This window comes from Theropithecus gelada, chromosome 17 (genome assembly GCF_003255815.1).
Source record: "Theropithecus gelada isolate Dixy chromosome 17, Tgel_1.0, whole genome shotgun sequence".
NCBI classification, from domain to species: domain Eukaryota; kingdom Metazoa; phylum Chordata; class Mammalia; order Primates; family Cercopithecidae; genus Theropithecus; species Theropithecus gelada.
The window spans coordinates 72,809,382-72,828,943 of NC_037685.1; the positions used below are offsets into that span (position 1 = coordinate 72,809,382).

At 35.9% G+C, this 19,562-nt stretch overlaps 1 protein-coding gene across 1 annotated transcript in view; it reads right to left on the bottom strand.

Moving 5' to 3' along the window:
- The window catches only part of VWA8 (von Willebrand factor A domain containing 8), a 389,692-nt gene that overhangs the window by 136,303 nt on the left and 233,827 nt on the right, over positions 1–19,562 (bottom strand). The window contains exons 24-26 of the mRNA XM_025364717.1: positions 17,455–17,574; positions 11,686–11,891; positions 9,909–10,060 (exon numbers count right to left, since the gene is read on the bottom strand). Of these exons, the coding sequence (XP_025220502.1) occupies positions 9,909–10,060; positions 11,686–11,891; positions 17,455–17,574 (478 nt within the window). The remainder of the gene's footprint in view (positions 1–9,908; positions 10,061–11,685; positions 11,892–17,454; positions 17,575–19,562) is intronic.

The following is a 19,562-nucleotide window of genomic DNA, read 5'->3' on the forward strand; positions in this document are numbered from 1 at the left end:
CTAAAAAATTGATCTAATATATTCTTTCATAAATCTTACAAAACTATCATACAAATGCTTTAAAAAAAACCTCTTCATCCATTTGAGGAAAAGTAACTTTGCTCAACTTTCAGGTTTTACTGACAATGCCAGGCATGTTCATAAAATCTGGTTTGAACTTGCCAACTCATTCTAAATAACAGTCATGGAAATTATACGTTGCCTGGTTCTATATAAAAATAGCACTGGCTGTTTGGTTGGCAGGGTATGGGAAGGACCTTCAGGTACCCTATATAGAATCTATTCCAGAACCACATAACATGATGCTATTGGCAATAATAACTAAACTGAAAGACACATAACACAGGGTGTCCTGGAGTTACACAATCAAACTGACACCATTCTGTCCCTTGGTAACATGGGGTATTATTGTTTCCGGACTATTACTGTAGGCTCTAGGCTGGCCAAACTGAGGTAAACCCAAGCCCCTCATTTATTTTCTACTACTAAGACCTCCGAATAAGCTGTGGGAAAATTTGACCATTACTAACTTTCTCTCCCTTGGTAAGTTAGTAGTCAGGGGAAAGCGGAAGCATTATATTATATTTCGGTACGTGAGCAAGCTTTGGAATTTGAAACATAATCAACATTAATTTAGGGGAAACTCTAAATAACCAGTTAGCAAAAGCCCCTCTATTCTCTTAGTGAACTATGTCATCCAACTCTGACCAGACTTAAGTTTTAATATCTGATTAAAACAATAATGGCATTTTCCATGGCTTTAAGACTTTGTCACTTGTATTGTTTAACTTTGTTAAAGTCTCAGCTAGAATGATGTGTGAATTTGATTTCATGGGGAAGGAGGAGGAACTTAAGGCCCATAAATAGCACTGCTTTTTATCTTCAATGTCATTCATGAATTTATGTTTTTTTAAAACAGCGAAGTATTTTAGTTCCTATGTTTGGTGTTTCTTAATCCCTTGTGGAAATGATAATAAGTATCTGGAAGTAAAAGTTTGGACTAAAAGAAAGGTGAGTATTGCAATTATGACTCAGGTCAAATTATAGTACTTGAGCAAGTTACAGAAAGAATAAAAAAGGTTTTCTTTTTTTTTTAAACACACATACAATTCATAACATGATGCATATGGACACCAAAGTCAAGTACTATAGTCTGAATGACATGCAAGAGATTTGTCTAAGATTGCTTCCATAAATTGGTGAGCTGGGTTTTAAAGAGTATGTTCTGGCAAATTTCTGCCTTCTTTGAACATTTGCCAACACTATTTTTGGAATATGAAAGAAAACACATGAAAAAGATTTGGATCTTTCTAGGGGCATTATGCAATTGGAAGTTGTTGACATACCTATTATCAACAATTCCTAAAACATTTCCTTACCACAAGAACTACTAATTTTCATGGGAATAATGGAACCCTTCAGGGCTGTTCCACCAACTTCCAAAGATTCAACAATTACTACCATCTTTGAGAAGAAAAATAACAACTGCAATTTTAGCAGGCCTCACTCATTCCTGATGTTTTAAATCTAACTTCTGGCAAAAATTAAGTTGGGTTGTCCAACAAAGTTCACTGGAGCCTTTCATGGAATAGCCCTGACTAATAATTCTGGCTTTGTGCTCATCCCTTCCTCTCAGTCTCAGCTACCTCAAACTCTTACTTGCTATTCCTGAACATGCTATGCATTTTCATGCTTCCAGGAGGCCATTACCTCCACTTAGAATTCCTTTCTGCTCCAGCCTCCTTGGTGAAATCCTTCTTATTCCCAAGTGCCAATTCAAATGTTACTCCCACTTGCATTACTCCTCACTCCTCTATATTCCTTTCTGGGAAAAATGAATTCCTTACATTTCTGGGTTTCCACATAAATTTATACATACAAAACTCCTAGAAACTCTTAGAATAAAGTTCTACAGAATCTGTAATTTTCACATTAAAGACCTGAGAGAGAAAAAAATTTAGAGAGCAGGGTCAGAACTAAGAAATCCCTTAAAATATTTTCATATGTACTAAAAGAAAAAGCCAGCACATTAAAGAGAGATGCCCCTTTACATACTTTAGTAACAATGGATACCATTATTAATTCCCAGTAATATGTTCCTTTATTTGCTAGAAACTTCAGAATGTCACTTCCCTATGGTCTCACAGGATGTTGGTAAGTTAATTTTGCTTTGCTACAAATGACGTATATGTGAGTATTTGTACATATTTTCCCTTTCTGTGCTTGGTTCTGCATTTAGAAATTAGGGCTTCCACTTCATAACTTAGACTTGTATACTTCTGCCACCTAGGTCCAGAAGAGATCACAGAAATGCAGAGTAATCTAGATTTATGAGATGGAAGATTTTGGGAAATTTGCTATTCTTGGCAGGCACTTCTCAAATATACTCCCCGATACCCAGAATGACACTGTAGTCTAGTGCTGTTGCCCAGCGTCACTCAGTGCCAATGCAGATGTTGTCAGCTTGCTCCACACATCTCTGGCTCTCTTCCTCCTCACGGAAGTTGCAAGACTACAGTTCTGGGGCCAGGGTTTCCTTTCCTTAATCTTTCTTCACGTTTCACTGAAAAAATGTCTTCTCTCTTTCTGCCATCTGCTTTATCAGCTGCATCTTAGTATTTTCTAATCTTACGTTCTTTCCTTTTCTAATCATCCACAACAAGATAACTGGGACTGAAACTCTCCCAGTTGTTGAAAACTTTCCCAGAGACAAATTTCCTGTATTTCTCACAAGAAGGACTCACAGGATGAAAACCCTACTGTGAATATAGCACTTTGAATATAACATTGCATAATAAGGTTGGTAGTTTTACATGTTTTCCTTACTAGAGTGTTAATGCATCGAGTGTAAGCTTTACATCTTATTCATTTGGATCTCTAGTATTCAGAATCCATCAGTTCTGCCACCTAATCCTCTCTTGCTGTTGTACTTCTATTTCATTGCCACCACCACAATGTGGGCCTCATTCTTCATCACCTGGGTTACTGCAACTGCTTTGCAACAGGTCTTCCTGCCTTTAGGTTCACCGCCTTTCAGTTCATTACCTTTAGAAAACCAAAGAGGAGGAGTCTTTTTAAATTAGAAAGGTAACCATGTTGTTCTCTGATTGAAACTCTGATCTCTTTCTTTCAGCCTCACCATTCAGCATGCTCTCACTTAACCCTGAGTTAGTTGCCAAACAGTCTTTAGTTTCCAAAATGCACCATGTTTTCTTAAAATGTCTCCAGTGTTCTTCCCTTCTTTATTTGCCTGGAGAATACTTTAATGATTCAGCCTCTCTCTCTTCACTGACTCTTCCCCAGGGCAGATGGCTACAATCCTGAGTCTTGGTTCCCTCTTGTGGGGCTCTAACTTCACATGAGTCACTCTGTCTCTCTCTCTCTTTTTTTTTTTTTTAAGGAAACAGGGTCTAGCTATGTTGCCCAGCTGGAGTGCACTGGCTCTTCATAGGTGCAATCATCGTGCTCCACAGCCTTGAACTCGTAGGCTCAAGGAATCCTCCTGCCTTAGCCTCCTGAGTAGCTGGGACTACAGGCATGCACCACCACTCCTGGCTACAAGTCAATCTTTCACTTGACAGCTTTCCCAGTTAATTGTGATGGCTTCGAAGGCAGATGATAAGTCTTCATCACCTTTGTAATTCACACTCCCTATACGCTGTTTACCACTAAGTAAGTGTCTGGTAAATGAAAGAATGTTTGCTTGTTTCTCATCTCAATGGCAATTTGCAAACTACTATGGTAAATTTTCGCTTTGCATTCTGATTACATGTCAACCATCTCCTTCACTTACAAGCCTCAACGAATGATGCACTCTACTTTGCAGGTTTATTTAGAAATGATAGCTACAGGTGGGGATTGGTGATTTCTATTCAGCTAGGAGACAGGCTCTCATAAAACATCACTTTTAAATGCTTAACGGATCAAGAATCATTCTGTGCTACTGCATGCATGAGAGAAGATTCACAGATCTTGAAAGTTTCTATGTAGATTTGATATTTTCTTATTTTTTGTATCCCCATAAATGAGCTAAAAGCAAATGGAATAGCTGTGAAGCTACTTCATAATATGCCAAGAGAATACAAGGCAAAGACTATGACAATATAAAACTCATCACCACTCTTCTGCTTCTGACACTTTTGAGGTGTCATTAAGTAGACCTGATCATTTTTGAAACTAACAGCTCTTTTCTGAAATGAAATTAAATAGTCATTCAGAGTGGAACTGTACACCTCAGAACTCCATGATCAACATCATGAACTTATTTGAAAAAACTATGATTACAAAAGGAAAATTATGGCATATAATAGTTTGGGAAAATGAAAGAAAGGCACAAAACTTTAAACAAAGAATATTTTATGTTAGTATGATAAACAGTAAATTGATAATCATTTGGACTTTCAAAGAGAAATCTAATAAAAGTATTCCAAAGAGAGGCCCTGGCAGGGGTGTTCTTTTTGATGCCTCTGATACTTTGAAGACTCCATAGTTGTTCTCTGTTAGAGAAGTAGCAGCTGCTATTGATGGCAAAACTATGTAAACTTTTAAAGCAGAAAACCAATTCTAGGCAGATATCCTTTCAAGGACAAATTCAAAAGAGATGAAGCTTTCTATCTGCAAATATGCACATCTGGCACTGCTCTGAAAAGATAAATACTAAGTACAATCCTGTAACACACACTGAAGTACACACAAATGAAAACACAATCTCAGCTACTTTAATCAGGAGTAATACTCAAATATTAACAGAATTGAGGGCAAAGAACTTGGAGCACAGAGAATGAATATTTAAATATTTTATAGAATGTGTGTCTCCTAGAGAAGGCAGGGAGAGAAAAACACATGAAGGTAACTTCAGAGGATAGAGACAATTTTTCTGTATGCTTATTCTTAAAATTACCACAATCTTTGAGAAGAGTCTATAAATTTGTGTTCCAAATCAAGAAGAAGTGATGGCTAGTATACTTCTTATATATGGTGGTCATACAAAATTTTCTAAGGTTTTTATTTTTCTAAGTGAATCACCTTGTGTTTTATTTCTTGATCCTGCATATGTCACAAGAAAAGAAAAATTAAATGAGAATGAAGAGGTCTCCAAAATGATCTCTGTTGTGCCAAAAGTCTCTATTTATCTGCTTTGTGGTTACTCTTCATTTTGAACTATGGCTAAAATCGAAGCATCTGAATCTGTTGTAACTCCTTGAAGAATAAGAATTTGTATATTATATGTACATGACATCATGGTCAATGATGAGTTCCAAGTTGGTTACTAAAAATCCCAAGGTCCTTTTAAGCCAAAACTAATGATAATTTTCAATATCTAAATAACTAATCTGATTTAGAAATTCCCTATCATCTACATATCAATCTGTTTATATCATCCTTAGAATTGGAATATTACATATAGCCCAGCTCTACCCCTGCTTTCTAACCTCCGGCAAGCTATGTAACTTCTCTGTGCCTCAAATTCCTCATCTACAAGATGCAATAATATTATATATATGCCATAGGTCTGCTGTGAGGATTATATAAATTTATGTAAAGAAAGTGCTTGGAAATATGTCTGGTACTTAGTTATCTATAAATGTTCCTACTACCATCATCAATATTATTGTACTACCATCATTATTACCATTATTATGAAATATAATCATAACATTGTTGTTATAATTATATTTAGAAGTATTTACATTTCATTGTTGATCTATGAAATGACAATTTTCCCATCTTAAGAACTATAAAGTAAGAGTGACATACAAATTTAAGATAAATAGTGTATAAGTTTCTTAAAATGGAAATTCGGTGGAAAAGACAGCATTTTTTTTTCTTTCTTTAAAACAAATGTTTTCCCAGTATAGCAGATTTCATAAATTATTCTGAAACACACTTTTTAATCTGGAAGTGCTAATGTACTAGCAGTATGTTTATTCCCAAATAAAAGAAAGTTCAGACATAAAAGTTCACTTGAGGAAAAAACAGGCAAACTTTGCTTTAAAGTTTATATTTATAGTTGTCTATATTTAAGTATAGTAGATAATCTATGGCTTTGGTTGGATGTTTGGACCTAATTCTCTTAAAATATATATGTTACAAAGATATTTCCAATAATAACGTTTAAAATTCAAGAGTTTCAATTTTAATGTAAATCCTCCTATCTCTCCCTACAATACTGACAAAATGACATTAATACATGCAACACACACATACAGCATTAATTGTCTTGTTTCTCTATAGGACAAATCCCCATTTTGAGTGTGAGGATGATCATCTTTTCTTGATTCATAGATGGCATACAGTTGTTTCTCTACAGGACAAATGTCACAGAATTAAATTCAACTCCCATATAAAGCATAATATTCGTATTTTTAAAAATAATTTCTCCCAGTGTACTTCCTTATTTAGCTATGTTTGCCTTCTCTTGGCATGTCCTTTCCCATATATTAGAAATTTACAAGAAGAGCAATAACAAACCTCAGGAAGTACTAGTGGAAAGGGGCAAACGCAGTGGGTGGGCGGGGTCTAGGTAGCCAATTCTGATCCTGCTACTAAGGTCTGGGAATATATTTGTAGATAAGGAAGAAGAGCTCCATTATTGCAGGATCAAGTAAAATAAAATAACCACCTAATAAGGCTCAGTCTAAAAATACCAGGTTTAGCAAAAGTTTACTAAAGAAGACAAGTTAAATTCACCTCATCACATTGGGCCTCTAAAAAATGTGCAGAGACCTGTGAGATAGACAACATCGCTGCATTCTTTAGGAGAACAAAAGGGAAAGTGACAGCATCTCTCTTTTTGGGAATTTTGCAAAACAACACAAAAATAACATCACCACTACTGAACAGACAAGTATATTCTGATTTCAGTTGAGGAAGAAGGTGCTACAGACAACTACACAAACAGTGGTTTAGTATTATCTCGGCCCATGTAAAAAAATTCCCCCTTCTAGAACATCTGCCTTATATCTGTTTTTAGCTATATGTAGTGGGTGGCCAATTATCTTTCCATCCCCACCCTGAGTGTGGGTATGATCATCTTGTTCTAGTTTCAGTGTAACTTTACTCCCATCAATAGGCATTGCAGTTGGATTAGAGAACATGAAAATTAAGTTGTAGTGAGAACTGTTCATTCAGGGCAAAAAGATACTAATAGTTTTAAACCATTTTATCCTTCTTCCTTAGGAACTGAAATCCAATGTGTATCTTCCCCACTAACAGTACCTGCAGAGCTGGGTAGAAGCAGCCTAGAAGAATTGGTTTAGCAAAAGGTCTAGAAAAGTCAAAGTGAAATCAAAGACTGCATGGGGAAGACTAACTTTTCAGCGGTCTATGTGATTACCATCAACAGTACACTACTTAGGGGGCAGGGGCAGAGAAGGGGAATGAAAAGTATTAGTATCACATATTTTTATGTTTGTTTTTACAGATGAGATAAACATTAAGAATATATTAAAATTCAAAGGATGTTAGAATAGAAAGGAACCTTACTGATGATCTACAATGAAGATAATCACATATTCTGGCTTGGCCAGGGCAGTCTTATTTTACACTCTTTTTATAGAATTATTGTCAACAGCTCCCCCTGCCTTTCTCAAAAATGTCCTGATTTAGATGGTAAATCAAATATTTTAAAAAATAATTTCTCCCAGTGTACTTAATATTTTAAAATATTAAAATATTTAAAAATATTTTTTAAATATTTTAAAAAATCAATAGATATGCTATTTATAAGAAAAGGCCCTCTATACCAATAGAGAATTAGTTAAGTAACTTCTCTAAATTCCAATGACCAAAACAGAATGGTGAGCTCTTTGAGGGCTCTTTTCACCTGTTTTTCCATGTCTGATCCAGGTAGACAGGTGAACATATGACTAACTGCTAAATTCCCAGGCCATTACTTTGTTCACTTCGTCATCCTACTCTCTCTAAGTACAAGGCTGATAATTTGATAGAAATTGCTATGGAACCTGTGAATTTTGTGAAGGGCAATACAAGAACACTACTTTTAAGTTGCCTAAGTTATTGCAATTAACAGATGAGGGAAAAATTGCTCTGAATGACCGTGGAAATTATAACCTACTATGAGCTCCTTCTAAAAGGAAAATTCACTCTTCCTTCACATCTGCTTAACTCTATTTCTAGCTATATGCGGTTGGGGGACAACTAGTTGTTTCCATCCCCTTGTAACGCAAGAGTGTCACCAACTTGTTTCCAGGCTCAAAGTACTTTTGCTTCTACTCATAAGTACTAGAGTTAGAATTAACTTGCCATAGCAAGAATTTTTCTGTTTAGAACTGAGGATGACAATGAATAAGTTAAACCATTTTTAGTTTCTTCCTTAGAAACTAAAATTGCTTTCGAAGTAAAAATTTTCTCATGATTAACCTTACCAATTAACATGTATTTTAATTTTTATTTATAGTCGTACAAGAGTAGAAAAAGAAATTGTTTTAAAATCACGAGCTTAGTTCCCATAAAGTCAGTACTCTAATTATATAAATTTGTTAATGGTAATAAAAGCCATCTTATTTCCAGCTAAAAATAAAGAGAGTTTACAAAAAGGAAGTAAATAACTTAAGTTTGCATATTAAAGAAAATTTCTAATAGAAATCTTGCATATTAAAGAGAATTTCTTGAACTCTCTTATACAGACAATATGTTATACCCATTAAATTACTGACATAGTTTCAAATGCCCATAAGGACTGCTAATCAATCAATAAAATAGCATTGTGCCAAAAAGATGTGTGCATTTGCAATTGCCACCCGGTCATTTTTCTGGAAAATAATTTACTTATTCATTAATAATATAAACCAATGCATGGATAATATAATTTCTAAGATAAGTCCATCTTGTTCTTTTAACACAGAAGGGAAATATTTGTTTCTCTTTTAGAAGTTCCTGATACTTTAATAATTTATGTCTATTGGCATATATCCTGACAAATTTTTATAATGACTTCAAAGAATCAATAAATGTGGATGAGTATACACCTTGGAGATTTTATATATACATATATGCACCTTTTTTTTTTGCTAATCACTGACTTATATTTATATATAATCAGTGATTTATATTTACATTTAATACATTTTTTCTACAGAAAGATAGTGTCTCCTATTTGGGGCTAAAATTGAACAGTAATTTAAAAGTGATTATTATCCCCTATGAATTTATAATTAACTATTTTTATAGACAAAGATGGTATTAGATGCATTATCCGTAAGTTAGGCATATTGAAAACTATTTTCTAGTGAATTTGTGCTGACTTAATTACTCTACTGAAAAATTCTGTCAATTACTTTTCTGGTCAACACCATATGTGCAAGATTCTTAACTAACATTAAGTAGCAGCCTATGATTGTAAAATAAAGGGTAGGCAACTAGCTCGCATGAAATAAACCCACCAGTTCTTACTACCTCTTTCATCTATGAAGCTGACATAAGTAACCAAAAATCTCTCTAGTTAACATGATCATAAATTTAGAAAACTATCATAAGGAAAACTATATAGTACGGAAATAAGAACATATCAACTAAATGTACATTATCTCTTTATGTGGTTTTCATGTTCGTACGATGGTGTGCACTGGATTATGAAATAGTAATACTCATAGTAATTCAACAAAAGGACTGAGACTGTTAAAGAAACAAATATTTCCCTTTATTTGACTGTATTACATCTACTCATGGGACATACATAATAATCAAAATTTTCAATTTACAGGCCTATAAATAATGCTATTTAACCGAAAAGCAGCCAGCAAATAGCAACATATACATATATTTGAAAAGCTTACTCATAAAAGGAATTTCTATAGCAAATCAGTTTTGTAGAATGCAATGGTAAATCAAGAACTATCAGCATTTAAGAATCAGAAGAATACTGATCAACAGTGAATTTGCCTTACTCCTTTGCCAGCTGCACACTGGTAGGCTTTGCTCCAATAGGTATCCCGTATTTGTGTAATGTGTTAATCAATATCTCCCTCATGTCGTTGTTGTAGGAATCAAAGTCAAACACATTTCGAACTACACTGGAGAGACCTTCAGTGGGAAATTTCTGTATTAAAAAAAAATTCCCTTATTATGCATGTGATAAAATATACAACATTATAAAGATTTATGAAACGGATAGGACAATAATGATCAAACGAACTATAGCAGAAATTTACTGGCCTTGTCAGATAAGCGGGTAGTAGAAATGTAGACATTTTTCTCTTTTAATGTTTGCTCAGATGACTTAACAATATTTTCCTTTTTAAATAAATGCCAGAATTTGAGGGGGAACAGTTCCTCCTCTCAAATGTTAGAGCAGTGCCTAGATCCTGGTGTCAGTGACTGTCACTGCTTTCTGAAATCTCCTGCCTTTAATATGAGTACCAGATCGAACAGTTAAAAAATGCTAGTTAAGTAAAGGAGCATGTTAAATATCTATACAGAAGTTTTCAGAGAAGTCGGTCTGTGAGTAAATGAAGAAGAAAATATAAAGCAACAAGAAAAGAAGGAAAGAACATTAAAAAGGACAAACAACAGAGAAACAGGGAGCAGTAGAGGGCAAGAAAACAAGTATGACTACAACTGAATTTACACTGCTCATGTCCTCTGAGTCCTTTTCTGGGTCTGCTTTGATTTTCTTTAGGTGATGGGTTCTGAGCTGGCTGAATTGGACTTATGGTTTTATAGGCAGAACAAAGCTTTTATTTTTAATCTTGTTTTTTCCATATGTTTTTAATAGACAAATAATAACTATATATTTATGGGGTACAATGTGATATTCCAATGTATGTATGCCTTACAGAACGGTTAAATCACACTAATATATCCATCATTTAACACACTTTATGGTACAACCATTACTTAAAATCTACTTTCTCAGCAATTTCAAAATACACATTACATTGTTATTAACTACAGTTACCATGCCGTGCAATAGATCTCAAAAACTTATTTCTCCTGTCTAACTGGAACTTTGTATCCTTGGATCAACATCTTCCCCTGTGTGTACTCTCCCCACCCCACCTTTCTACTTTTCTTTCTAGGGTTTTCTTGGAGGGTTGGGGATAGGGCGGAGGTCAAGAGTTGTTGGGTTGTGACTGTTAGCTTGGAGACCCTTATTTGTTCTGTAAGTAAGACTTATATCATTTTGTATTTGTTTGTTTTATTTAGTAAGGTGGAGAACACATTGTACATTGTCGCAGGAAATTTCATTCTCCTGCCTACTCTATCTCATAAAATTTTCTTGCAGTATTTACAGGTATTTAATCAGTGCTGTTAGTTCCTACTCTGTTTGCTGTTGTCTCCATGTGATTTGTTTCAAAATAAAAACATTTTTTACTCACATACCACATGCTTGTTGTAAAAAGCCTACCAACAGAACAGGAAGGTTTCCCCACTGACTCACTCTCTTGCCTCACCTGCCCTCTAACAACGGCCTTCCACCAAATTTCCTAACTCCTCGGTAATGACTGAAGACTTTGCCAAAGTTAATTTAAAAGCTGAACAGATAATAATCTTCATTGGCCTACTATATTTATAACTTAGATTATAAACATTTCAAATTATGTAATCTGACTCATTATTATATTTATGGAAATTAAAAACTCTGGTACAAACTGTACAGTCTGAAAAAATAAAAAATAAAGAAGAGAGTGATGGCTCTTATGTACAGGTGTGTGCCATACCTACCTGTAAATGTTTGACTATGTTGACAACTTCTCTGGTAGAATAAGGATAGTTAATAATCCCTTGGTCAGCCAAACTCCTCAGCTCTCCAAAGGCAGCCACAAGCTTCTGAAGGATGGGCTCAGGCACATTTGGTCCATACTGTCTGAGCATCTCGAGCTCCGAGTGGGGTTTGGGGTTATCAACTGCATGGCAGCTAAAAATATCACCTAAAGGGGAGAAAAGACTCACATTCAGCACGCAATGAATCCATTACGATGTCACAGGAAAAAATGGAATGGTTGTTTAAAGAGCCATTGGTTGCTCATCAAAGCACAGAATGCCCATCCAACAACAGGATGGTACACAGAAGAAAGCAAATGACTGAGGCAAAAGAAAAGAAAACTGGGTGATGGATGGTTTATCTCCATGAATTTATTTTTGTTAAAAAATTTACGTAATACTTGAATACATGTTCATGGGAAGATATTCCAATACAAAGAGGAAAAAAAAATTCTCCTTTAAGTCTCTGCCAATGCCACTCCCTCCCCCAAAAGCACTGAGTCTTAATGTTCAGTGTATTTATTTTTCCAGACCTGTATTAGTACTTCTTAAAAAAATGCACATACACAAACAGAGTTTAGATAATTTATTCCTTTTCTATTAATGGGAATATATTCTTCAAATGGTTCTGAGACAACCTTTTCAACTTCAACAGATGTTGAGTATCTTCAAAAATTATATACATCTATCTCATAAAAATGCTGCTTTATGCACTAAAAAAGGGAGAATTAGTAGCATCACTCTCTAAACAATCTGTATCTTGTGCAGATTTATAGAATACACTTTAGAGGTTAGTTTTGGTAAAGTAAACCTGTAGAGATATTGTCTAAATTAAAATCAAGAAAAAGAATATAGAAACATAATATTTCGTCTGTAATTCACAGAAAAGAGAATGTACTAGAAAAATAATTCTATGATTCATAATCTAAGAGACCAGGGATCAAAGGAAGTAAAAGTAAATAGACTTACATTATTTAATATATTCATTTTAGAAAATGACGATATCTAGTAAGGTAGCAATAAGATCTTACTTTGATTTAGGAACCATTTGAACAATTATTTTGTATGTGTGTATTTAAAAGCAATTGAATAAAATGAAAGCCATGATATCTTCAAAATTTTATCTCATATACTAAAGCTTTTCAAATACAAAGGTGAAGAATGGCTTTTGCCTTTTTTGCTGGAAATAAAACCTATCACTAATCTAAAAAGATAATTGACCCCTCATTCATTCACTCATCAAATCATGATTAATGAGGACAGTAGAAATGGTGATGCTGGGGGAGGTCAGTCAGGTAAACCTCATGAGAAGGTTAACATCTGAGCAAATGTTGATACCTGGGGGAAGAGCATTACAGGCAGTTGGTACAGCTAATCCAAAGACCTTAAGGCAGGCATACCTGGCATGTGGAAGGATGAGGCAGGAGAGCAGAGTAGATGGAATAGAGGAAGTGGATAGAGCAGCACCAAGCAGTACAGGACATGTGGTTACAGACATAGAAGGATGTGGGAGACATACTGTGTAGGATACTGAAAACTGTTGTAAATACTTGTACCTCTACTCAGAATACAATAGGAAGCCACCGAGGATTTTAGCAGAGGCGTGGACTACTATGCTGTGAACAGACCACAAAAGGGCGTAGGAAGATAAATACCTTGTGAGCAGAGGCACTGACCACATTGACTGTATTTCCAAGAATATTTGTAGAGCACACAGTGCAGCCTTGGGAGATATATTTTCTCTCTCTCTCTCTCTCTCTGTAAGAAGGTAATTTGGGTTACCTAAGCTCAGGATTCTTCTTCTATAAGGCATCTCACTATAAGTGCAGGTATCATTTGGCCCTCTTTCTGTTGCCCTGTGGGAACTGGGGCTTGAGGAAGCAGCACAAATGCTGGTACTCTGACTACTGCTTTTGCTGAAGACTCATTCCTCTTTTGTCTCTGACTCAGGAGTCTAGTGTCTTCTTCCATGAAAGCCTTTTGTGGCAAGCTAACTTGTTAGCTTAAAAGTAGAGTAAACCCTTAGATATTTCACAGTTCAAGAATAAGGCTGGAAGCAGGGCGACCCATTAGGGAACTATTTGAAGTAATCCAGGTAAGAGATGATGGTGGCTCAGATCAGAATGGCGGCAAATGGAAGTGATGGGGAAAGCAGGATAATTCTGAATATATTTCGAGGGTATAGCCAATAAGATTGCAGGATATATGGAAAAGAGCATAAGAGAAAGAGAGAAACAAAAAATGAATTTGGAGTTGTCATTAAGAGAGATTTACAAAAGACTATAAATTAGGTTTAAGAAAAAAAAAGTAAGTTCATCATGGACATGTTAAATTCAAGACAGGAGGTATTGAACTGGAAACTGGATATGAGTGTGAAGTTCAGGAGGAAGGTCTTGGCTGGAGATGAATATTTGGCAATAACTGGCATATAATTGGTAGTCTAAAACATGAGGCATTCTGATTTTATTAAAGGAATGAGTATAGATAGGTAAAAGGACCAGGGCCTGAGCCTTGGGACATTCTAACAAGCTCCAACAAATAAGGCTGAGCAGGAATAGTTATTAAGGTAAGAAACCAAGAACATACTTGAAGAAGTATTGGAAGTCAAGTGAAGGAAAATGCATCAAGGAGAAGAAAGTGACTAACTGTATCAACTATATAATATATTAACTACTGCTGGTAGATTCAGTACAACGAGGACTAAGAATCAACCACTGGATTTAGCAAAAGAAAAGTCACTAACGACCTAGATAAGAACCGTTTCTGTGGAGTAATGGGAGCAAAAATCTGATTAGAATGAATTTAAGTGAGGACGGTGCAGAAGAAATGGAAATTGCAAGTGTAGACAACTCTTTTGAGTACAAAGGACTGTGAGGAATTTTGTTACAAAGGAGAAGAAAAAAAGGTAGCAATAGGTGGCAAAAAGAGTAAGATTAAGAGGGGTGTGTGTGGGGGTGTGTCTGTGTGTGTGTGTGTGTGTGTTTTGAAGATGAAGGAAATAGCTTGATTGTTTGCAGATGGGAATAATGTAGGGAAGTTGCTGATACAGAAGAGGGAGGGCAGAACTGCTAGAGCAGCAACCTTCAGAAGGTGGGATCTGGTGCTCATCTGGAGGGACTCCCTCTAGATGGGAATGCAAACAGTTGACCTGCAACAAGTGGGAAAGCAGAACATCGTAGGTGGAAGACTTGGTTGTAGGAGTCTGTGGACATTCGTTTTTAATTGCTTTCATTTTTCTCAGTGCAGTAGGAAGACAGGAGAAAGTAACAGAAATCTAAAAGAAAGTCAGTAAACTGAATCCTGGTTAGCAATGGGAAAGGAATGAGACTGGTGGGAAAATGAAGGAGAATTTCCCTTTCCCCTCCATAAGCCCTTCTATATTTCAATCTCTTGCAGTAATTGAATGTTCAAGTATTGTATAATTTTAAAACAAAAAGAAATTCATGCAGCAGTGTTGGAGCTGCGAGGAGAGAGAAGATAAGAATTATCATATGAGAAGAGGAAAGTGAAAGGTCTAGCGAAGCACGGTGTGATTGCATTTAGGGACACTTGAGGTCCACTGCTAAGAATGTGAAATGAGATTGGTCAGTTTTGGGCTTTTTCTAACCACATTCAGCTGTACATGTGTAGGTTCAATGTTGTCAGAGAGTTGGCAGTAACCAGGGCAGAGGGGTTCCAAGTGCACAAGACAAGCTAAGAGAGGAACAGGGAAGCTGAAGAATATATGTAAGGGAGTCATAAATGTGAAAGATCATGGAATTGAAGCTAGGTAAGAAAAAAAAAAAAGCCTAGGTAAAGGAGAAGAAAATATATCAAGATGGGTAAGTGAAAAGGTGGTAGGATCAATGGATTGAAGCTTCTCATACATTTGAAGAGTTGTTGGATTTGGTGTAGTAGAGGGAGTAGCTGGAAAGACTGGAGGTGGTGAATGCATGGATGAGATAAAAATCCCAAGGACAAATGAAGACAGAATAGGAATAGGAAACAGAAATTACAGAAGTGTCAGTTATAGAAACTAGCCATGAATGGCTAAGATATGGTATAAGATCACTGGAATAAAAACATCCAAGGAGCCAAGAGGCCAGAGAGTTGGATGGGTCACATATGTATATATTGCAACCACTCCAAAAGAAGAGTAGGGTTGCAGAGAATGAAAGTGAGCAAAGGGCTAAAGATCAATAAGAAGTGACTAGGATGAATAGGGGTAGATAACAGAAACAAGAGCAGATGGCACAGTATGAGGATTTGGAGGTGGATGGAAGATGGAGACAGAACAGAGAGTATTCTTACAGGCATTAGGGGTGACTTGGGGTATAAGGGGTGACCTATAAACAATAAAATAACTCAAACCTCTTTACAATTAGAAACAACTTTTCTTTGGTGTGTTTACATTATTACATTTCTAAGTGCATCAGTAATCTACGAATTGTTAGTAACTTTTAAGGTAACATCTGTACATAATAAAAACTACAAAACAGTATAACTGAGTATTTTATATTCCCATCCCTAACTTCCATTGCAAACAACGCCTTATCAGATTCTTGTGGACCTTTCTGGAGAAATTCTATGCATGTACAAGCATTTGCATGTATCCATCCCTCCTGCCTTTTCCAAAACACATGAACGGGTAAACTACTATACCCACTTTACTGACTTATTGTTTCAATTACTATTTTGAGTATTGATTTTTTTATAGCAGCATCAGTAAACTTATTCTCTGTTTTTAAACAGCTACATAGCATTCTACTGTGTGGATACAAAAGAATTTCTTTATCCAGTCCCACTTAGATGGACATCAGGGTTGTTTGCATACTTTCTACTATAAACAGTGCTATAGTGCCTATCCTTGTACTTAAACATTGTATAGGTAAATTCCTTGGATAAATTCCTTTATGGGTAATTGCTAGATCAAAGATCCCACTCAGAGACTGGGCCTGCTTCACACTGAGTGTGAGAGTCCAGAATTATATACTTGCTATAGAAAAGAGAAGTCCTTCTTAAAGACTTTTGATGAGTAAGTTTATCCCAGGGCCTCTCCAATCAATGTGAATCAGTCTTCTCAGAGCTGACCTCAATATTTTTCATGGTTAGGGGGATGTGACAAAAGTAAAACCATTTCTCATTTTGTGTTTTATTCTAAGAGTTTCTCAACAACAAAGTATAGTGTAATGGTTTAAGAAAAAAGACTCTGGGATCAGATAGACTTAGATATGAAGCCCAAGTCCACCACTCATTATCCCAGACACTATCAAAAAATAATCTCTCTGGGCTGGGCAGGGTGGCTCACATCTGCAATCCCATCACTTTGGGAGGCCGAGGCAGGCGGATCACATGAAGTCAGGAGTTTGAGACCAGCCTGGCCAACATGCTGAAACCTCATCTCTACTGAAAATACAAAAATTAACCAGGCCCAGTGGCACATGCCTGTAATCCCTGCTACTGGGGAGGCTGAGGCAGAAGAATTGCTTGAACCCAGGAGGCGGAGGTCGTAGTGAGCCAAGATCATGCCACTGCACTCCAGCCTGGGTGACAGAGCGAGACTCCATCTTGGAAAAAAACAAAACAAAACAAAAACCTCTCTGAATATCAGATATTTTTCTTCACTAAAAGGGGGATAATAAGTATTCTCACAAGGTGATTATGATGGTGGCATAGCACATGATAAGCATTCAATGACAGCCATTACAGCAGTGTTTTTATTGGTATTGTTATTATCATTACAGTTTTTACCTAAGGTACCGAAGAAATCATTGCCTAGGAAAGGAAATCCAGGTCTGTTTGCCAGAACAATCATCCTAAAATCAGGATGAATCACAACAACATTTTCTCTTCCATTCACATTAGCAGAATCTGAAAAACAAAATTTCTATTTATTCTTTATCAATATTTAATAATTCTTAAAAATATCAAGCAACAGTCTTGAAGATAACATAAATAGTTACACTGTTCAATTATAAAAAGCTCTAAGATATTTGGCTGTGATAACTTGGTTGCAGCAACAAAAACTTTCTTGAAAAAAATTTGCTCAAGAACCAAACACTGATAAAGCATATACTAAATTATACAGGAACTTGCACTCTTATATACATTCAGTGTATATCTAAAAAAAAAGCAACCTTGTCCAAATGTAGACTTACGGTACTTAAGCCTGGCTTGAGATGTTGTTAGTCCTTAAAAAAATTAAAGATAGAAATCCATAATAAGGGAGGCCTGGCATGGTGGCTCACGCCTGTAATCCCAGCACTTTGGGAGGCCGAGGTGGGCAGATCATGAGGTCAGGAGATCAAGACTACCCTGGCCAACACGGTGAAACCGTGTCTCTACTAAAAATACAAAAAATTAGCCGGGCGTGGTGGCGGGCGCCTGTAGTCCCAGCTACTCGCGAGGCTGAGGCAGGAGAATGGCGTGAACCCGGGAGGTGGAGCTTGCAGTCAGTCGAGATCGCAGCACTGCACTCCAGCCTGGGTGACAGAGAGAGACTCTATCTCAAAAAAAAAAAAAAAAAAAAGTAATCCATAATAAGAGAGAATTCAAGGAATAGGAATAGCTAAAGGATAATCCAAACTTTCTTTACTTTTTATCAAATCAGTAACCACATCCTTTTGCATGGAGCCCGCCATTACGCAGCGAAGGAGTTATTCCTGTTTAGATCATGCACCCTGCAACCTAAATACATGGTAATAGAATAAAGGTCTTAAAAACCTAGTCAAACTCATTAGTACAATGTTGATTTATTTCCAGTCATGGGATTGTACCATAGTTCTTAAAATAAGTGATCTTAAGTTGACTGGGGCTTTCTTTGTGTAAATGTGAAAGGTACTTCTACTGGCTAGTGTACATTTCAGATAGAATTGGAAGTCCAGAAAATAATTTAAGATAGTAAAAGTTTTATTATGGTTATTTCAGGAAGAACCACTTGCTATCTTAATTTATTTAAGCCCCACCCTTAGGTTGCCCATCTTTAAAAAACGATAGTTGTGAAGTACCTACAGCTTTATTTGAGATGAGTCTGGAAGAACCTACTCTCATTTTTTTATGATACCAAAAAGTAATCTTTCAGCATGTACATATTCATGTACAGCAATACAACCAATAGTTTTAACTCTGATCCCTATTAATCTTAGTAGTGGAAAATAACAAGGGTATGTGGCTATAGGCAAAATTTAATCAGTTAATCAAAACAAAAATGACAACAAAAAATGAAAAATTTAAAAAGTAAAGAAAATGAAAAATGTAACCCTACAAGTGATGGTTCATGAAACTACATTCAAAAGAGCTTCAAGTGCTCTTTTTCAAAACGTCAGCTACAATCATACTTGAGTTTAAAATTATAATGACTCTTCCTCAAAAATATATCAGAGAATGTTGAAGGTTGCCAGGAGATAATTATTTCTTAAACTACACTTGTGTTTCAGCAATTCCTTCTTCTTTTCCATCTCACTGTCCTCATAATGCTTCATAAGGGCAGGCAGAATTCTGACAGTCTGAATGATCTTTTTTTTTAAGAGAAAGTATTCAGGGTAACTCAAATTCTAATTTTTCACATAAAATCATTGTGAAACTGAAATATTAGAATGCTTTTGTTAGTGCTAAGTTCAGGCTCAAAAATGGCAATCTTGCAATGATGCTGTCCCAGAATATCTCTGTGGTGATGCACTTGTACCTTTTTAATGGAGTTTTCCTTACATACTCTCTTTGAGTATTGAAGATTTTAGTTATTAGTCTCAACTTGTTTGGTTACTCTGGTTGGCTATATATTTTCAATGGCTAGTTACAGATTTTCAAGTCCTTTCAGGACACAAACATTTTAAATTTTAAATTTAGGAAATGGTCTCACA